The sequence below is a fragment of the Gopherus evgoodei genome, chromosome 2, assembly GCF_007399415.2.
Source record: "Gopherus evgoodei ecotype Sinaloan lineage chromosome 2, rGopEvg1_v1.p, whole genome shotgun sequence".
Taxonomy (NCBI): domain Eukaryota; kingdom Metazoa; phylum Chordata; order Testudines; family Testudinidae; genus Gopherus; species Gopherus evgoodei.
The window spans coordinates 207725105-207744943 of NC_044323.1; the positions used below are offsets into that span (position 1 = coordinate 207725105).

Below are 19839 nucleotides of genomic sequence, written 5' to 3' on the forward strand. Positions count from 1 at the left end.
AGTGACATTTTTAGTAGTTTAGAGTTATTCAACACCCATTGACTTAGTGTGGCAGGGAAGATTGCAAGGATAGGGGCTTATGAGTCACATCTGTTAGTTGGATGAAGATTTCCATGCGATGCTAAACTTATTTCATTTATGCTACTTGCAACAGCCATGCTGGTCCCAGAGGCAAGGTGGGTAAGGTAATATCTTTTATTGGACCAACTTCTGTTGATGAAAGAGACAAGCTTTTAAGCTTACATAGACCAATAAAAGATATTACCTCACCCACTTTGTCTATGTACTTATGCTATGCGTTTATTAATTGAAAATTTCTGGTGTTTGATTAAATCTAGGAAATAAAATGACATTGTAAATATCACATAAAAGTGTTATGCTCATTTATTCAAGGATTTTTAAAAGTAAAAGATACCATCAGAATAGATGCATCTGCATTTGTGAAATTCTGGAGCTGGCAATTTCTTTCAGAATGCTTTCTGTTTTACAGCACTGGTTCCCCAGAGGAGCACAAAGGAGTGAGTGAAACATTATTTAAGAACAATTACTTTCATATGCTAAAATATATGTGCAGTCATATAATCTAAAGACAAGAGCTAAGTATGATACTAATAATGTTGTATCCAAAATAATTATTACACGGTTAAAAAGGTGTCAATGATCTGCATTTTCAGGAAGAGCTACGGCTCTGGGTTTATCATGGTGTGAAGAAATAAGGTTTGGAGCTGGTAATACATAATTCAGGAAAGTGCAGTTCAGAGAATTCGAACACTACCCAAATATTTGAAAGTTAAAAGTTCCTTTAATCAGACGGTTACTAAGAATAGGGCTTTTAATATTTCTGAGGGGTGAAAACATTATCTAAGTTCATCTGAGTGACTTAAGAGCACAAGTCTCACTGAGTTTTGTATTTTGGCTGGAGGAATCGATCTAAGAAATTGAACTGTGCATACATTGTCCTTTTTACTGGTTCTTTAAGAGATGCTACCTGGGGGCCAAAACTGTTGCCTGAACTTTGTCAGTGTCATTTGCCCTATGACTGAGAGCTTGCTATTTACAAAAGATGATTCCATTTGGAAACTTGCTGAGACACAAAATATTCAGTTCCTTGGGGAAGTAAGCGTTCAGTGAACATATTTTGAATACAGTAGTGTATTCAGTTTAACAATCGTTATATTTAAATCATTCTTATTTTATAACCAACCTCTTGTTTCAGCGGTTAATCTGATCATCAAGAATGCCCTCCCGACTAAGGGCCAGGTTGTCTCCTTCACCACTGTAGGAAAAAGAGACAGAAAACTGGCAGTTCTAGGGAGAGAGCATGCAGGGAGTGGTGCTTCTACCACATTGTGGCTGCTGGCTCTACACGTGATTCTTCACAAATGTCGGATTCTGTAGCTAGGATGGGTGTGTGCTAGGGACAGAAGGGAGAAGGACTTGGGGGTTGATCTTGTCTTAAAGGCAGATAATGTCAACATTAATTTAGGGTGCATCTCTCCTGAAGGTATTTGTATTGGTAGTCACCCAGGTAGTCACACAGGTCCAAATGCCCAGTGCAGATAATCTGCACCAGTGAAAAATTAAACTTGCATTGGTGCATCTTACTTCACTTTTCAACTTTTGTAAACTGCAGTTGGTGTGAGCCCTGTATTACACTAGTGCAGTTTATTTACACTGGGGCTTTGCATGGATATAGCACCAGTGTAGGCACACCAGTATGAATATACCCAGCAGGACTGTCCTTAGGATTTATGGGGCCCTATTCAGTATTATTAAACTGGTGCCCCTATGCCCAACGGCAGCCTGGGCTCGGATGTGTATTTTAGATAAGGGTAGTCTTTTGAAGGATTTATTTAAAAAAACTGGAAGATCCAAGCATTTAAGGCTAAAGATGAATATTCATATTGTGCATCTAAAAATCTAAGCAGGGATTTTTTAGAGATGTGATTTTATAATCTTCAGCAACACACTAATGAAATATTTTTAAAGCTAATTTTAAACTAAGGTCCTGTAGACTAACATGTTCTGAGTAAATATTACAGTAATGCACAACTGTTTTTGTCAGTAAATTCAGAAACGGACAGTATAAACTTAGGGGTTGGCAAATGTCTATTAAATGGCTTCATTACAACTTGAATGGCTCTTTAACAGTTTCAGTGTTGTTCTAATAGGTCTGGCAGGCTGGAAGGCTTTTTCACTTTTAAATACTAGATCTCCTCCAGAGGAAGTCTATTCAGGCTGCAGCAAACAGCTGTGGTGGGAGCCTGAAGGAAGGGTCAGGGACAGGAAAATTGGAGGGTGAACACTAAGACCCAGAGGTGCCCCAAATTTTTGGGTGCCCTATGCAGCCACATATGCCTAAGAACGCCGATCCCCAGCATAATCAAGTCCTTGGCTATTCTTCCCCTCTCTGCAGGGAAATCCCACACAGCGAATGAAGGTTTGAGAAAAGGGATGCCTGGTGTCCAGTTTTCAACTGGAAAGTCTGTGTGAAAGGGGTTGTGTCCAGTCACATGTACTGACTGGACACCAAAAGTCCGATTACCATGGGTGGGAAGGCCAAGGGAGGAGGGGCTGGGACATCAACCCACATCAGCCCCTGCTCAGCTGACGCCACCTCCTTCCTGCATCTTGAGGGCAGGCAGGATCCTAGCCCTGGAGCAGAGGGAACTCAGCTAGTAGGGGTGAGGGAGGTAGACAGGATCGAGCGAGGAGGGAGGGAGAGAGTAGTGAGTGATGGGGGAGAGGTGGAGCAGAGGTGGGACTCGGAGGAAGAGATAGAGGGAGGGGACGTTCCAGCTCTCCTGCTGTAGTGTCCAGTCTTCAGAAATTAGAAAGTTGGCAACCCTATTTGGGAGACTAGGTTTGCCAGGCTTCCAATTTTTGACTGGAACACCTGGTCAAAAAAGGACTCTGGCAGCTTCGTTTGGCACCACTGACCGGGCTGTTAAAAGTCTAGTCGGCGGTGCAGTGGGGGCCCAAGCCTAAAGCAGGCTCCCTGCCTGCCCTAGTTCCACTTGGCTACTGGAAGAGGCCGCCAGGTCCTTGCGGCCCCTAGGTGTCCAGGGAGGTCCCGCACGCTACCCCTAGTGCCAGCTCTGCAGCTCTCATTGACCAGGAACTGTGACCAATGGGAGCTGTGGGGGTGGTGCCTGCAGCCGTGAGGGCAGTGCACAGAACCTCCCTGGCAGCCCCTGCGCCTAGGGGCTGTAGGGACCTGGCAGCCATGGTAAGCGCTGCCAGGACCTTGGACTCCAACTCCCTGCTCCAACCCAGAGTCACCTCCCACACCCAAACTTCCTCCTGGAGCCCGCACCCTAAGCCCTGCCCAGAGCCCTGTCCTGAACCCCAAACCCTTCATCCCCAGCCCCAGAGCCTGCACCCCCCTTCCCACACTCTGAACCCTTTGGCCCCATCCCAGAGACCCCACTGCATCCCAAACCCCTCATCTCCGGGCCCACCCCAGAGACTGCACCTTCAGCTGGAGCCCTCACCCCATGACCCAGCCTGGTGAAAGTGAGTGAGAGTTGGGGAGAGTGAGTTACAAAGAGAGGTGGAATGGAGTGAGCAGAGAGGGGCCTTGGAGTATGGGCAGGGCAGAGGTGTTCGGTTTTCATAGATTCTAGGACTGGAAGGGACATTGAGAGGTCATCGAGTCCAGTCCCCTGCCCTCATGGCAGGACCAAAAACTGTCTAGACCATCCCTGATAGACATTTATCTAACCTACTCTTAAATATCTCCAGAGATGGATATTCCACAACATCCCTAGGCAATTTATTCCAGTGTTTAACCACCCTGACAGTTGGGAACTTTTTCCTAATGTCCAACCTAAACCTCCCTTGCTGCAGTTTAAGCCCATTGCTTCCTTCTTGTTCTATTCTTAGAGGCTAAGGTGAACAAGTTTTCTTCCTCCTCCTTATGACACCCTTTTAGATACTTTATCTGATTAGAAAGTTGGCAAACCCAGGGGCGGCTCTAGGGATTTTGCCTCCCCAAGCACGGCAGGCAGGCTGCCTCCGGCGGTTTGCCTGTGCTGGGTCCGCTGGTCCTGCGGCTTCGGCGGACCTCCCACAGGCGGGCCTGCAGGAGGTCCGCTGAAGCCACGGGACCAGCGGACCCTCCGCAGGGAAGCTGCCAGAGGCAGCCTGCCTGCTGCTCACGCGGCGCTGGCAGAGCACCCCCCACGGCTTGCCGCAGGCGCTTGGCGTGCTTGGGCCTAGAGCCGCCCCTGGGCAAACCTATGGGAGACGCCGTTTTTCTGTTTATCCACAGAGTAGGTCCAGCCTGGGTAACAGCAGTGCAAGCGTCCCAAGACCAATCTCCAAAGTTCTGATGTAGGAGGATCACCTTTGGAGTGAATGAGTAATTTAATCTCCATTTAGTTTTTTGTCTGTTCTGAAACTTCCACCCAGGTACCAATTATTGCCACTTGTCACTCCTGCGTGTTGACACTCCTGCAAGGCCATTTCACATAGTTCACCAACAAACAAGCTTTGTTTTTAAAACAGATTGTTTTTAAAAAGAATCTATGAAAAAACACATCATGTACAGCTTAATATTTGTTTTGGTGGGTTTTTTAGGTTCCAGAGAGGTTTTATTAGCACAAATATGAACTGGTTCCTGTAAGCAGAAAGTTCTAATCTCAAACAAAATATGCTTTTAGATTTCTTGGCTTCACTGAAATCACTGCTGCAAATTCTAGCATGTGATATTTACAAACTCTGGGCCCAATCCTGCACTCTGTGCTCAGGCAAAACTGCTGGTCACTTTACTGGGAGATTTACTTGAATAAGGCATGCGGGATTGGGTCCTCTGTCAGCATTACATGACATATGCAAAAGTAATCACACACATCTTTACAAAGCAATTATATCCATGAACCCTAAGCTTTCCTCTTCTTGACATACCAGTTGCATATGGTGCACAGAACTAGTTTCAGCAGGGACCAAAGATTTGAAGTTTTCAGGCAATGACAACCTCACCAATGCAGAAAGATATGTGTAAAGTGGCACATGAAAGAAGGCAGTCACTATTTTCTTTTAATGAAATGAAGCCCAGCAGGTAGGAAGCACTTGGTTTCAAAAGATACTGCATCTTCATAAGCTTTAACATGTTATTTGAAACCATGTTATAAATAGTAATTGTCAGTTTTGCACATTAATAACAACATCCATTCACATTCCCCTCCCATCTGCATTACTCCCACCTTCACGGGACAGTTTCTTACAAAGATGCAATCCCGCTGAACAGCATTCAGAGTAAAACTGACACTCTGTGGGGAGCTACTGCTCCAAATTTTGAATCTTTAGTCATTTATGTGCATGTGGAGAACATTTGTTGAAGATGCGCTGCATTAGACTGGATAAAAAATGCACAAAGGTTATAGACCTCATGCTTAGGACATTAGCCAACTCTGTTCAGCAGGGAATAAACTCCACTTCAGTCAAGCAAATTACTAATTTTTTCATTAGCATGAGTTCATCTTCCTCTGAAGCATCTGGAACTAGCCACTGTCACAGATGAGGTATAGAATACTAGACTAGATGGTTCTGGGCCAATGTGACACTTCCTAAAGTCCTGTCAATAAAAATGAAGTTGACTGCATTGATTTTCATTGCATTTTTGGTGCAAAAAGTACCAAAATTAGACAGTTATGTGTAAGTGGATTTTGAAATTTGTGTGTTAATAATCTAGTTATGATTATTTCTGTAAAACCGGTATAGGTGTTATTTTGAAAAAAAAATTGTAGATTTCTTTTAAGGCCACAGTTTAATAGTGCCATCTAGTGGACATTTAAAATAACTGCAGAATTAAATTCCCAGAATGCACTCTTTGAATTTGTTAGTGTGAGACTCCAAAATCTTCAGAAATTCTATGCTTAATAAGATTTCCAGGGTGGATAAAAACAGAACATAGGACTTGGAAAGTGAAACTAAATAAAATATTCTATGCTAGCACAAGAATAATACACCATAACAGACTTTTCACAGATGTCCTAACTACAATGATCAGAAAATGAAAACTGAATTGCATCTAAAAATTAGAATGAGGAAATATCTTAAGTCACATGCTACCAGTATGCTTCTATCTCTACAGCATAATTGTTCTTTACTTTCTCTCCTATGTTTCTAGCTGTGCTTCATCCCAGTGGTGGATGCATTTCTGAACAGCTAATTGAGCTATATGCATTATGGTGTTTTGCAATTCTTCAGAATGAAAGGCACTATAAAGTCTATACAATATAATTAGTATTTACTAGGAACCATTGTCTAAACTTGACATTACAACAACTTGAACATTTTGGAAGTGACTAATTTAAAATTTAGATGTGTCTGACACATCTTTAATTAGTATGTACTTACTTTTTTTAGGTTCCTGTAACAATATTTATAGTTCTTTTCTCCCTGCTCCTCACTGATATTTATAAGAGTCTTTTAAGTAAGAGAAAAACTACCTAAATAACTATGCTGAAGAAACAGTGAAACTGATTGTGTATTTAGTGCTCTCTGATACACAAAGGAAATAAAAAAAATAGAGAAAATATTTTAGTAACTACAGTAAGAACAGAATTGTTCAGGCACAAGTGTGATTTTCAAGTTGATGGTGCCCCTAACTGAAGTTCCCGTGTTCCTGATTAAACCATTTCAGGTGCATGATGATGAAAGGAAAAGTGCCCAAGGGAAGTACAGCTGTGGTTTTTAGAGAGGGAAGAATTCTAATTGCTGCCTTGAAGATGACACCTATGGCTCCTCCACACCTAGGGGCAGCGAATTTTGTCAGAGCAAATCAGAAGTGTACACCCATGAACTGTATCTAAGGGTATGTCTACATCTACAATTTTGCAGCGCTGGTTGTTACAGCTGTATTAGTACAGCTGTATAGGGCCAGCGCTGCAGAGTTGCCACACTTACAGCAACCAGCGCTGCAAGTGGTGTTAGATGTGGCCACACTGCAGCGCTGTTGCACACCGCGGGGAAGGAGATCTGCTTGGAGGGGGGGTTGGGGAACGCCAGAGCACACCACAGGGCTGGATACCTGCTTGGAGAGGGGGTTGGGGAACGCCAGAGCACACCGCGGGGAAGGAGACCTGCTTGGAGGGGGGGTCGGAGAACGCCAAAGCACACCGCGGGGAAGGAGACCTGCTTGGAGGGGGGGTCAGGGAACGCCAGAGCACACCGCGGGGAAGGAGACCTGCTTGGAGGGGGGTCGGGGAACGCCAGAGCACACCGCGGGGAAGGAGACCTGCTTGGAGGGGGGAAGGAGACCTGCTTGGAGGGCAGTGGCGTTTGCTTAATTACCAGAGAGGCTTCCTCAGGTATGCTGGGATACCTGCTTATTCCATGGAGGTCAACAAAAACGCTGGTGAGTGTCTACACCTGATGACCAGCGCTGGTGATCCAGCGCTGGATCCTCTACACCCGAGGCACGACCGGGTGTACGGCCAGCGCTGCAAACAGGGAGTTGCAGCGCTGGTAATGCCCTGCAGGTGTGTACACACCCTAAGTTGCAGCGCTGTAACCCCCTCAGCAGCGCTGCAACTTTGTAGTGTAGACAAGGCCTAAGATTAAGGTTACAGGAATTTCTGCATGGTAAACAAACAGATGACATGCCTTTAGAGATAATTCACAAACACCTGAAAATGTTTTCACTTGTCTAACTGCAGACATCTCCTGATGGAATCACTGATAAATCCCCAAGTAGAAAACCCACCTCTTGAGTTATCACCTCAAACTGATTCCATTGTGTATCTTTCTCTCCAGAACAAGCCTCTAATTAAAGACCTGGTTTACATGGAAACACTATCTTCATGAATGAGTAAATCCATTTTATCAACCCATCCATCAGTTGTGTAATATTTACTTTGACAATATTGTAAGGACAGGGCTGTCCCTTCTTGTGAGACAATTTAGGACCTATGCAATTCCAATTTCTTAAGCCTCTCCCCCCTAGTAACATTTTGTAATTAATAATAGTTTCTAACTCAACTGATAAGCAGTTCTGAATCTATGTAATTTCGGATTGACTGGCCACTGCCCCGCACTTTATGTACTCATTTACAATGCAAAGGCAATGTAAAATGCTAATCAGCCCCAATCTACATAAATAGCAATTTCACATGTTAGCAAGTGACAAAGGATTTTCATAAGAACTCTGTTCTCATAATTCTTATTTTCTATGAAGGACACACCTGATTTTTTACAGTTTTGACAATCAGGTTATTCTTCAATGCACTACTAAATGAATAAACCTACAGACGACCGGTATTTAATTCAGTAGTCCTACATCATAAGCTTGTAGTAATGCAAGTTAAGGTTAAAAAGTTAAAAGTTAAAAAAGTCCAGAAAGCTTTAGTTAAAGTTCCAGCACCAGCCTTAACTCTGCCCCTTGACAATATTTTGTTACATTGTAATGAAATCCCCACTGTCCTCTGGGGTAGGGGTCTCCAGCACAAATTAGGAGAATGGATATTGGTAGATTGAGGGGTGGACAAGGGAGGATGAGCAACCTATTGAGGATTCCAACCTATTTGGGTGGCTTGTGGTCAGAAAAGTGAGTCTAACTACTATAGGGGGAGGTTGGGGTACAAGAAGGCCTCTGGATCGAGCGGTTGGCTCACACAAGGTTGTCTTAGATCTGTGGAGGTAAGAGTGGGTCTCCAGTTGTATCCTCAGGGAGGGGGAATAGGAAGATAGGGTCTTCTGCCTATATAGAGAGAACTAGTGAGGTACAGGGAGCAGAATTAGCGTTGGTACTGGAATTACGCTTCCAGGAGCTCCCACTAGGGCACAATACCTTGTGCTGCCCCCTTACTGTGGGAAACCAATTTAGCCCTTAAATTTTAGATGAAGTTTAAGTTAGCCTTTTGTTATCTCTAGACTTAATGCTTGAAAAGGTTGAAATAGTAAAAGCCAGATGGAGGTCATGGCTTCCAAAATGAGAGCAAGGAACTTTTTGCAAGAGTCAGAAACATTAATTAAGATAATTCAAATATTGCTAGGCTTATGAACATGTTATTCTTTTCTAAATTGCATAGACTCTTTAATTTAAATTTGATTACTAAATTTTTTCAAGAAGAGAAGCATGAAATTAAGCTTCTAATGCATATTCAGGAATCTAAAGAACAAGATTTCAAAATTTCTGAGATCAATGGGAGATGTTGGGTTCTCAGCACTTGTCAAAAGTCAGGCCACTTATTTAGGTCTACACTTAAAATATGGGTTGACCTCGCCTGCATTGCTCAAGAGTGTGAAAAAGAACACACCCCTGAGCACTGTGATAAGCTGATCTAGCTGGGGTAGACGTGGCTAGGTTGATGGAAGAAATCTTCCATTAACCTATCTACCCCCTTTTGGAGAGATGGATTATCTACTCAGCAGAAAAAACCCTCTGTCAACGTAGGCAGTGGGTGGCTATGCAGCCAGGCCACTGAAGGCCATGCTTACATTACCAGCATTAAAATCTTGGCCTCTGAGTTTAACTTTATACCAGGGATCAGCAACCTTTGGCATGCGGCCCATCAGGGAAATCCACTGGCAGGCCAGGATGGTTTGTTTACCTGCAGCGTCCACAGGTTCAGCTGATCGCAGCTCCCACTGGCTGCAGTTCGCCATTCCATGGGGGCTGCGGGAAGTGGCATGGGCCGAGGGATGTGCTGGCGGATTTCCCTGATGAGCCGCATGCCAAAGGTTGCCAATCTCTGATATAGAACATTTTATGTTTTTAATCTAAACAGAACTAAATGCTCAAGGGAAATTTGATCTGGATCAGTGTACTATGGAGATGACTATAACAGACACTGAAAAACACAAATATATTCATTCAGACTGGATTCTTCAGTTGCAAGGTTTTTACACAGATGCTTAGTTAAAAAACAGTAACAGGTCTGATGGTTTTGTTCTGAGCTGTGTCTCAATATGCAGTAGCTAGCTTCATTTGGAATGTTGTGATGACCATTAAACTAAAAAGAAAAAGAAACAGGGACTCATTTATTACAGCAATTAAGAGATCAATCTTCAATCTGCTGGAATTTTGGGGAGAAGATTAAGTCCATTTTACATATATTTTAGGATTGTGACCATGTGAGACTTTATGTTGCACATATGCTCCTCTTTCCTTTACCAACATTTTGTCCTTTGTTCTTCGCCTCCAACTGATGCTTATGACCCTGCACAGAGGATTCTTTAGCCTGACTTCTATGATTTTAAGACATATGACACTTTTCTTCTGGAAATGAGTTGACTTTTCTTTCTACGGATGTTTTGCTTTCCTCCTTCATGTCTGCACTGAAATGTAAGAAGTTCCTGGTGTTAGCAAATGACTGGTCTATAGAAATGGACAGATGTTGAACACTATTTATTCCTAGGCTTAAATGCCCTTGATAATATTTTATAGCCGGCATAGGAATTTTGTTTATACTCTTATTCTGTCCTTGAACTGATTTTTTTCCTATTTGTCTGTTTTGAATTTAAACATTTCTATGTATAATCTTGAGTACACTATATTGTGTGATAATTTCTAGCTTTATTTTGTGTTTATTTTGCTGTTTTCTGTTTCTTTTATCTTCTTTGTTTACGCTAGTACATACATATTTAATCCTTTTACAAGGCTGGGCCTTGTCTGTGGCCACATGATAAAGCAGTTTGGGAAGAAGACTAAAGCCAGAATGGTACAATCAAGGCTTCTGTGGCGGCTTTTAAAAGAAGGGAAAATAAAACCTACCCAAATGGCATACAGGCACTTAATTAAGGGCCTATTGGTGGCCTTCTGTCAGACTGTTATTGATGGATTCCAACAAAAGCCAGCAAAGTCTTTTTGAATCTCAGTGCAGCATTTCAAAGAGTTTGACATGATATGCTCTTAGTTAAACTCAGGGAGATGAGAATCTGGTAAAATGTACCTTTGGAGAAGAAATTTCCTATACTATAGGAAAATAATAGACTAAATGTTCCTTTTTCGAAGACAAGGCCAATCAGGGAGGCATTCCACAGGACTCAGTTTAAAGTCTCTTATTTTCCTGCTGTTCTCCTCTGAGTAGTCATGCTGCTTGAAATCATCTGTATGCATGTATGCAGATGGCGTGCTTCGTGTCACTGGTTGTCAAATAGATGCATTGGAAAATGAACTGAATGAGGACTTAGAAATTGTAACTAGATGGACAAAGGAAAATACATTTCAGCTGAATGCAGCAAAAACAAAGTCAGTCTACTTTACCACAAATCATAGGAGATTTAAGTACAGTTTGAAACTGACATTGGATGGAGAATGTATTGACACTGAGAAGAATCCAGTATACCTTGGAGTGACCTTGGATACGGAACTAAGATTTGGACCACAAGTCAGAAAAATGACAGCCAAAGCAAAGAAGAGATTGAATCTTCTGTGATGTATTGCTGGTACCAGTTAGGGTTCATGTGTTAGAACATGAACTTACTGCTTGATACTTTGTGCAATACTTGCATATGCCTTACCTGTATGGTCACATACAGCTCCCAGTAATCTTACTAAGATCAGTGTTGTGCAGTCAGCTGTAGTTCACAATATAAGCTGTAAGATCCTCTCCAAAAGCAATTTGTGAACAAGAGTCTGATGTTCCACCTCCTGAGAATCATAGAAAAGAAAAGCTAATTTGATACGGAAATTGTCTTCCTTCCCTATCTGAATATCATCAGTGTTCAGGATCTGCTCAAAAACTGGAAAACAAAACCGCAATGATCATATTGTTTTGAAAGGTGTGTAAAGGCAACTGAAGAAAAAGAAGCACTTGATGATGTTAGAAAGGTAAAGTGTGTGCGTGAAGAAGTTTGTATACCAGTCATTTTTTCACATGAACCTATTTGTTTTAGTAAATGCCTTTCCCTTTGGAATCTTGTTCAAAGGAACAGACTGTCAACTAAAGGAAAATTGTAGAAAAGACCCTTCAACAATATAAGACACAAGACAAACCCATTCCTATGTACACTGATGGTTCATCAGACATATCTTTCAAGAATGGTGGTGTCTTTACCCAGTGGTTTAATGGAGAAAATACAAGAAAATGCACTAGTTCAGGATCTATCAGCTCAAACTATACGACTGAACTGAAAGCTATTCTCACTGCACTGCAAGAAATAAACAGAGCAGAAATGGAGGTGGACGTCATAATAACTGTTGGCTTGCAGATGGTGATCCTTGGTTACTTTAGAATAAACCAGAGTGCTATCAACAATGCAATTCAAAAGGAGGCTTGGAGGATCAGAAAGCAAGGCAATATATTGACTTTTCAAAAGATTCCATCATACGCTGATGTACATGAGAGTGTTGTAGCTGATGACCCGGCAAAAATTAGAAGAAGATTGGAAACTCAAGCTGGAATGACAACATCAATGATACTGTCACCCTACCAAGGAAAATATTAGCTGACATCCATTATTGTGAGACTGTGGACAGGGCGGACTGCAAGAATGAAAATCAATAGAAATGGGACCAAGAGATGTCCCCTCTGCAAGATGTGTTGGGAGCAGGTTTTAACACCTGCCCATACTTTAGAATGTAATATTGTAAGAAAAGGGAAACTTTTTGAATTTGACAGCTTGGATCAAGCTCTTACAAAGGCCCCTGTACAAGTTGCCAGATTCATTCTTGAACTTCATGGCCTGATAAGATTAATGTAGGACAGCATAGCAACACCACCACCACACTTACAGTGCCCCCACACACCTTAAGAGAACATTAAGGATGTGTGCACAACCTAGACGTTGCTTATGCAATTCATATGCCTTATTATACTTTGTAACCCACCCTAGGTTGTCAATGAGAATACATAATTTGCAACTGAGGCAAAGTCTGCTGTGTTAAATATTTCCACACCCGTCACAATCTCACCTTAACTGCATACTAATGGACAGGTCCTGTTCTGTGCATGCTGAACAGGTGTCTTATGAGCTAATTTTCAGCTCAGCCACTATTCACGTATAATGTTCAGAAAAAGTGCTAAGAATCACTCCCTGACTACTAAAGCAACAAAGAGTCCTATGGCACCTTATAGACTAACAGACATTTTGGAGCATGAGCTTTCGTGGGTGAATACACACTTCGTCAGATGCATGTAGTGGAAATTTGGAGGGGCAGGTATATATATGCAAGCAAGAAGCAGGCCAGAGGTAACGAGGTTAGTTCAGTCAGGGAGAATGAGGCCCTCTTCTAGCAGCTGAGGTGTGAAAACTAAGGGAGGAGAAACTGCTTTTGTAGTTGGCTAGCCATTCACAGTCTTTGTTTAATCCTGAGTTGATGGTGTCAAATTTGCAGATGAACTGAAGCTCAGCAGTTTCTCTTTGAAGTCTGGTCCTGAAGTTTTTTTGCTGCAGAATGGCTACCTTTAAATCTGCTATTGTGTGTCCAGGGAGACGGAAATGTTCTCCGACAGGTTTTTGTATATTGCCATTCCTAATATCTGATTTGTATCCATTTATCCTTTTCTGTAGGGACTGTCCAGTTTGGCCAATGTACATAGCAGAGGGGCATTGCTGGCATATGCTGGCGTATATTACATTGGTGGACGTGCAGGTGAATGAACCGGTGATGGTGTGGCTGATCTGGTTAGGTCCTGTGATGGACAATGGATCGTCTACAGCCAAGCACTGAGGTATAACCGCATCTGCTCCAACCCCTCAGACAGAGGCCAACACCTACAAAATCTTCACCAAGCATTCTCAAAACTACAATACCCACAAGAGGAAATAAGGAAACAGATCAACAGAGCCAGGCGTGTACCCAGAAGCCTCCTACTACAAGACAAACCCAAGAAAGAAACCAACAGAACTCCACTGGCCATCACATACAGTCCCCAGTTAAAACCCCTCCAATGCATCATCAGGGATCTACAACCCATCCTGGACAATGATCCCTCACTTTCACAGACTTTGGGTGGCAGGCCAGTCCTCGCCCACAAACAACCTGCCAACCTGAAGCATATTCTCATCAGTAACTGCACACTGCACCATAGTAACTCTAGCTCAGGAACCAATCCATGCAACAAACCTCGACGCCAACTCTGCCCACATATCTACACCAGGGACACCATCACAGGATCTAACCAGATCAGCCACACCATCACTGGTTCATTCACCTGCAGGTCCACCAATGTAATATACGCCAAAGGTATATTTATTCAAATCCTTTCACTTTTAAAAATGTCTGAATTTCTCCACCTGGGCAGAGACCATGACTGAAAAAGACAGCAAAAAAGGCAACTTTTCATATATTTATGAATGACCGAAGGATGGGGTCTTAGAATGGAACTGCTCTAGCAACCTTAAATGTAAGCTGTTACTGTGCCCTAGCTCTAATAAACCCTAAAGACAAAATTTAAATGTCTCAAATTAAGAACATCAGAAAAATATTAATGTATAAACACATTAAAAATCAGAAGAAACTTTTAAAATATTGTTCTGTCATTCTTCAAATTACTTTGATCAACACATAAATGTTAGGAATTATTATTAATAATGATAATAATAAACAGTTTCAAAGTGGTAGCCATGTTAGCCTATATCAACAAAAAGAACAAGGAGTACTTGTGGAAACTATGAGACTAACAAATTTATTTGGAAAATATATTCCACTGCATGCATCTGAGGAAGTCGGTTTTAGTCAACAAAAGCTGATGCCCAAATAAATTAGATAATAATAAAGACATCTTTGTTACTTTTTATGTTAATATAGTTTAAAGGGTTTATTTAAATGTCCCATCGTTAATGACTTGTTGTGTCTTGATGGTAAGCTGAATATTTCTGTTGTTAAACCACTGAAGTCCTAGTTATTGATTTGACATCTCAGTATAGAAAAACACATCTTGTGAAAAAATGAGTAGTGAAAAGAAAACAAGCCACAATATGATGAGCTCCACTATACTGTAAGTCAAAGAGTCGGAGAAATTTTTGATGGAAATGACCACTTCGAGTGCAGGATTGATCTCCATTGTGTATTCTTCCTTGCATTCCCCAGTCTATTTTTAAATGTGGAAAACAACGGGGTTTCCACCATTTCCCGTTCCCTAGATTTCATTGCCAGAAAGTTTTCTCTGAAATCCAGCTTTAATGATCCTTTTCTTAATTTTATTACTCTACTCCTTGTTACACACTTATTACATGTTCTACCAGCAATCATTTGTTCACTATATTTGTAAAATGACATTTATTTTTTTAAGAGGATGCTGAGCTTAAATAGTTAGAGGCTTGCAGACCCTTTTTATTGCTACACTATTTCACCCACTCAGGAGCTCGGAATTCTTTTCGCACATGGAACTTACACCCCGCCCCACAACTCAGCGTCTCTTGCTACCACAGCTACTGGTGGAGCAAACCAAACGGGGGGGGGTTTCCAGACGCAATATTGGATCTGAGACTCAATTCAGAAGCAATACTGGATCTGAGAATCACTCCCAAGAGGCTTTCGAGTTTGGATGCAAGGAACGTGCCGCTTTTACAGCCACCAGAACTGGCACGCTCGCTCCCGTGAAGGCCAGGGCTCTGCCCCAGCCTCCCCTCTCGGAGAGGTTTGTGCCACACCCTTTCTTAGTGTCTGGCCATGGAAGGCTCACTTGCTGTGCAGAGTGAGGGGGAGATAAGAGAGGGTGACGAGGGAAGGGGAAGGAAGGGAAGAGGTTGGTTTTCCTGGAGTGGGAGGGAAAAGCGTCAAAGAAGAATTTGCTCCCCAGGAGAAACATCCACCTGAGGTACCGCGGCTGCTGCTGCTGCTGCGTGAGCCGGGGGGAGATGTGCTGCTGCTGCTCCTGCAGATGGCTGCTGCTGGCTTCTCTGCTCTGGGCGGTAGGGGAATGCCAGCTTCGAGGTGAGACCCCGGCAGTCCCCAGCCTGGGAGATTAGAGTGCAGACAGGGGGGCTCGGCGGAAGCCGCTGAAGGGGACTTGTTGCACACGGGGGCTGTGTGCGCTGGCTTCGGCGGCGCCACGCTTCGGCAGTGGCTTGGCTGCTGGCTTTCAGGACCAGCCTTGAGAACTGGGGGGGGGGGGGGGGGGCGAGCTCGGAATGGCCCTCGTGAATACCGGTTTGCAGCAATGCTTCCACATACCGAAAATCGGGAGCTACCCCCGGGGGGGGGGGGTTGACTGGCCTCTCTTGGGGACGGAGCAGTAAGGCTCCCGCCAGAGCGTAGCTTGATCAGCTGCGGACTTAAAATGCAACTTGCCCGTGTCTGCACCAGCATCGTGATATGTATCAGCCTCGCGCTTTGGAGCACACGCTGTTTAGCCTCGCCTAGACAGACCCTAAATGAGGGGCCTGAAGAAGAGCATGGCTCAGTGTCTCTTGTTTTCTCCTTCAGTCCCTGCCCTCTCTCTCTCTCTCCCCCCAGGCTCGTGAGCTTTGTCTTCTTCGCCCTTTTTTCCCATCGCCCCATTTCTCCCCCCTCCCCAGCCTCTGTAAATTACAACCCTCCGCCCCCCAGCTCCGGTAGTTCTTTTATCTCCTCATCTGAGGGCACTGGGGGTGGGGGCTGCCCGGCTTCGCTGCTGCTGTGGCGAAGGGGCCGCCCCCTGGCTTTGCAACATGAAGGGCCCTTTTGAAGTGAGGGGCGATCCGAGGGCCAGGCCCCCTCCCTCGCCCCCTTTCGGGACGGCCATCGCGGGTTCCTGTTGGAAAACCCAGCTGCTGCCCCATCCCCCTCGGAGCACTGACATGCGGCTGGGCGCTGGGAATGAACGGGGCGGACACTCTCGCAGCGAAGCCCGCTTCGCATTGTCTCCTAGCAGGGGCAGCCAGCCAGAAACCGGCTCCTCTCCCTGCCCCCCACTCGCCACTCGACTGCTTGGGGCTCCGGGGGCCATTGTGAGCCTGCCTAGCCCTTCTTCCTCCCCCAGTCCCTGGGGGCTACCTTTACACCCCCCCGCTTTCCGCTGGCTGGAAAGGGGACGGGGCAGCCCGCCCTGGGCTGCATGTGAGTCACCCTGTGTCCCCTGGAGAGGATGGGCTTTAGCAAAGGCAGAGGCTGGGCTCGACATGGCTACTGCCGAGGGGACGCATTTAGTGGGCCAAGCCGGTATTCCAGGGTGGCTTTGCGATTATTAATTTATTATCCCCTTTCTAAGGGGTCTATCGCTATGGTGTCTGGGAAGTTACACACCGTTTAGATGAGGACACAAATACTTACGTGCCGCTGCTGTTGACTGGGTGGGTGCAGAGATTTATCACAATGCTTTACTCTCCCAGGGTCTGAATTCGTTATCATTTTAAGCTTAATATCTGCCACTCCTATAATCCCCCTCCTTCCTTGAGCATCACTGCAGTCGACGCGGTCCCTGCCCCCAGGTACTCTTAGCTAGAAGAAGAGGATCAGGTGCAAAGATTTCCTCACTTTCCCAGTGTAAATCTAACTCCACGGATATAAGTGGCCTTGAGCTCATAAGAGGAAGTCAAATATTAGCTGGCAGTTAAATAAGCTAGTGCTGGTCAATTTCAAAAATGGCTTTTCCAAGGATTTTTTCAAAAGCATTTTAATAGTAAACTAACTCTGCCCAGAGTTGTAGTAGGTTTGATTGCTTGTGGCATCTCCTTCTGCTACCCTTCAATTCAATTCCAACCCCCACCATCCCCTTACGCAACAAAACTGCACTGATTTTGCTGGCAGGGGTCCTACAAACTCATGGTGGAAAGGGATGTTCCCTAGTGTCTAATGTTAAATGCTTTAATAGTTGATGGGAGGAGGGTTTATTTACATAAACTAGACAATTGCTATATGAAGAATGAGGACTGAAGTATTTTACACATGTAAATTGGAATAATTATTCAGCATTATACACTTAAGGTTATTGGAGTAATCTGTTAGAAGTCTTTGTTTTTCTAATAACTTTCTCATACTCTTTCTTTAGGTCTAAGCTCAACATTGAAGATTTTTTTCCCCTTTAGAAAGTTAGAGAGAAAGTTACAGAGCCACTATTATTTCTGGAGTTCTTAGGACTGTTTTGCAATGGTGTTAGGTATTAATCCAGCTCCCAGTGAAGTGAGCAGCAAAACTCTGCTTGATTTTAGTGGACACAGTTAGATCTCTACTGAAGAAATTAATTAGAAATGCTGGATACATGCTGGATATATATAGGACTTAATTTTCCTAAATGGAATTCAGTAAGCTGAAGTTTGGCATTCAAGATAGACATATGTTGGCATCTGGAAGTTTACACATTGCAAATGTGTTTATTGCCATGATTGTACGTTCAAAACTTCTATTGCTTGAGTAGGCATGCAGGATTGAGCCCAAATTAGGGTGACCAGACAGCAAGTTTGATAAATCGGGACGGGGGTGGGGTGGGATACTAGGACCCTATATAAGAAAAAGACCCAAAAATCGGGACTGGCTCTGTAAAATTGGAACATCTGGTCGCCCTAGCCCAAATAAATGTTAAAAAATTCTGAATCCATATATATGAGAGCATTGAATAAATGTACCTGTACTTCTTTAGATGAACAGTCTGTTTAAAAACAAACAAACAAACCAATACAAGGCAACATCTATAGCTATGTTATGAACATTCAGGTAGAATATTTAAGTGCATATTCATCAGGAAATTTAAATGCCAAAGTCTTTCAGTACTAACTGCCGCTTAATGTATATTGGCATGTAGTTTTAATAGCATAAACAATAATAAAAAATACTACACTTTTACAATGGGGACAAGTTAATGTGAATGTGTAAACCCCAACTTTCATACACACAAATTCTCAAGGATCAAATTGAAAGAACTGCTTTAAATTAATACAAGTATATTATTAATATTTCAAATAATTTTTTACACAGTAATCTGAAGGCTTCCTGATGAAATGTATCTTGACTCTATATTAAAGATTACACATACCATCAAATTTGATTGTAGTTAAACCTCATCTTGTCAATTTTCTTTAGTGGTAACTGTAATCTTTTCTTTCTTTCATTTGGTTGTTTCTATGTTTCTTTTTCAAAGATTGGGTCAGAAAATCATTCTTTCCATTAGCTTACATATATCTCTGCATGTTGATGTGGATGATACCATTAAAGTGGTGAGTATCAGAACCCATCTGGTGGATAATGGTCTTACAAAAGCTAGCATTCCATTATTTATCTAACGATACTAATCCAGAAACAATGTGAGGAATGTTATGGCAATACAAATGATTCTATTACTTTTGGAGAAAGTAAAAACAGCTGAAGTCCAGAATATCTATACTTTTGAATATCAAGGTAATCTTAAAACCTGGTTTGTTGCACAGTTGGAAAGGTTTGAAAGACTAGCCCAGAGCTGGTGCTGAGATCACAAAACAAAAATTATTTTAGAATGCCCACGAAAATACCATTGATAAAATTATCTCTTCAGCATTTCCTGCTTTTCAGTACATGTCTGGATATTTCCTGACAGCAAATCAGGAAACTATAGAATACAATAGCTGTGTTGGTTTGTCAGAAGATGCTATAGTCTCTGGTGTGAAAAAACAACATAGCATGATAAAGAAAATTCTGTGGTCTAGTCTTTCAATCAGTAATATAAACACGGTTATGTGTAGATTTGAAAGGTTTCTTCAGTATAAGATGGATATTTTACATATATATTAAATTTCTTAGGTATTTTGATAGCATATCTATCCTAATTTTTTCCTCTTTGTTATTGAATGGCAAACATTGATTACAGAGACAAGGTGAGTGACATAATATCTTTTATTCGACCAACTGCTGTTGGTGAGAGAGATGAGGTTTCAAGCTTTTACCAACAGAAGTTGTTCCAATATAAGATATTACCTCACCCACCTTGTCTCTCTAAAATCCTGGGATCGACACTGCTACAACAACACTGCATACAAACATTGATTAGGTAATTA

The 19839-nt window shown here is 42.9% G+C and overlaps 1 protein-coding gene across 1 annotated transcript in view; it reads left to right on the plus strand.

Annotated features, from left to right (window-relative positions):
* Positions 1 to 15669: 15669 nt before the first annotated feature.
* Positions 15670 to 19839, plus strand: part of LAMA1 (laminin subunit alpha 1) — a 150145-nt gene continuing 145975 nt past the window's right edge. Inside the window, exon 1 of the mRNA XM_030552788.1 lies at positions 15670 to 15829. Coding sequence (XP_030408648.1) covers positions 15754 to 15829 — 76 coding nt within the window. The 5' untranslated portion in view covers positions 15670 to 15753. The remainder of the gene's footprint in view (positions 15830 to 19839) is intronic.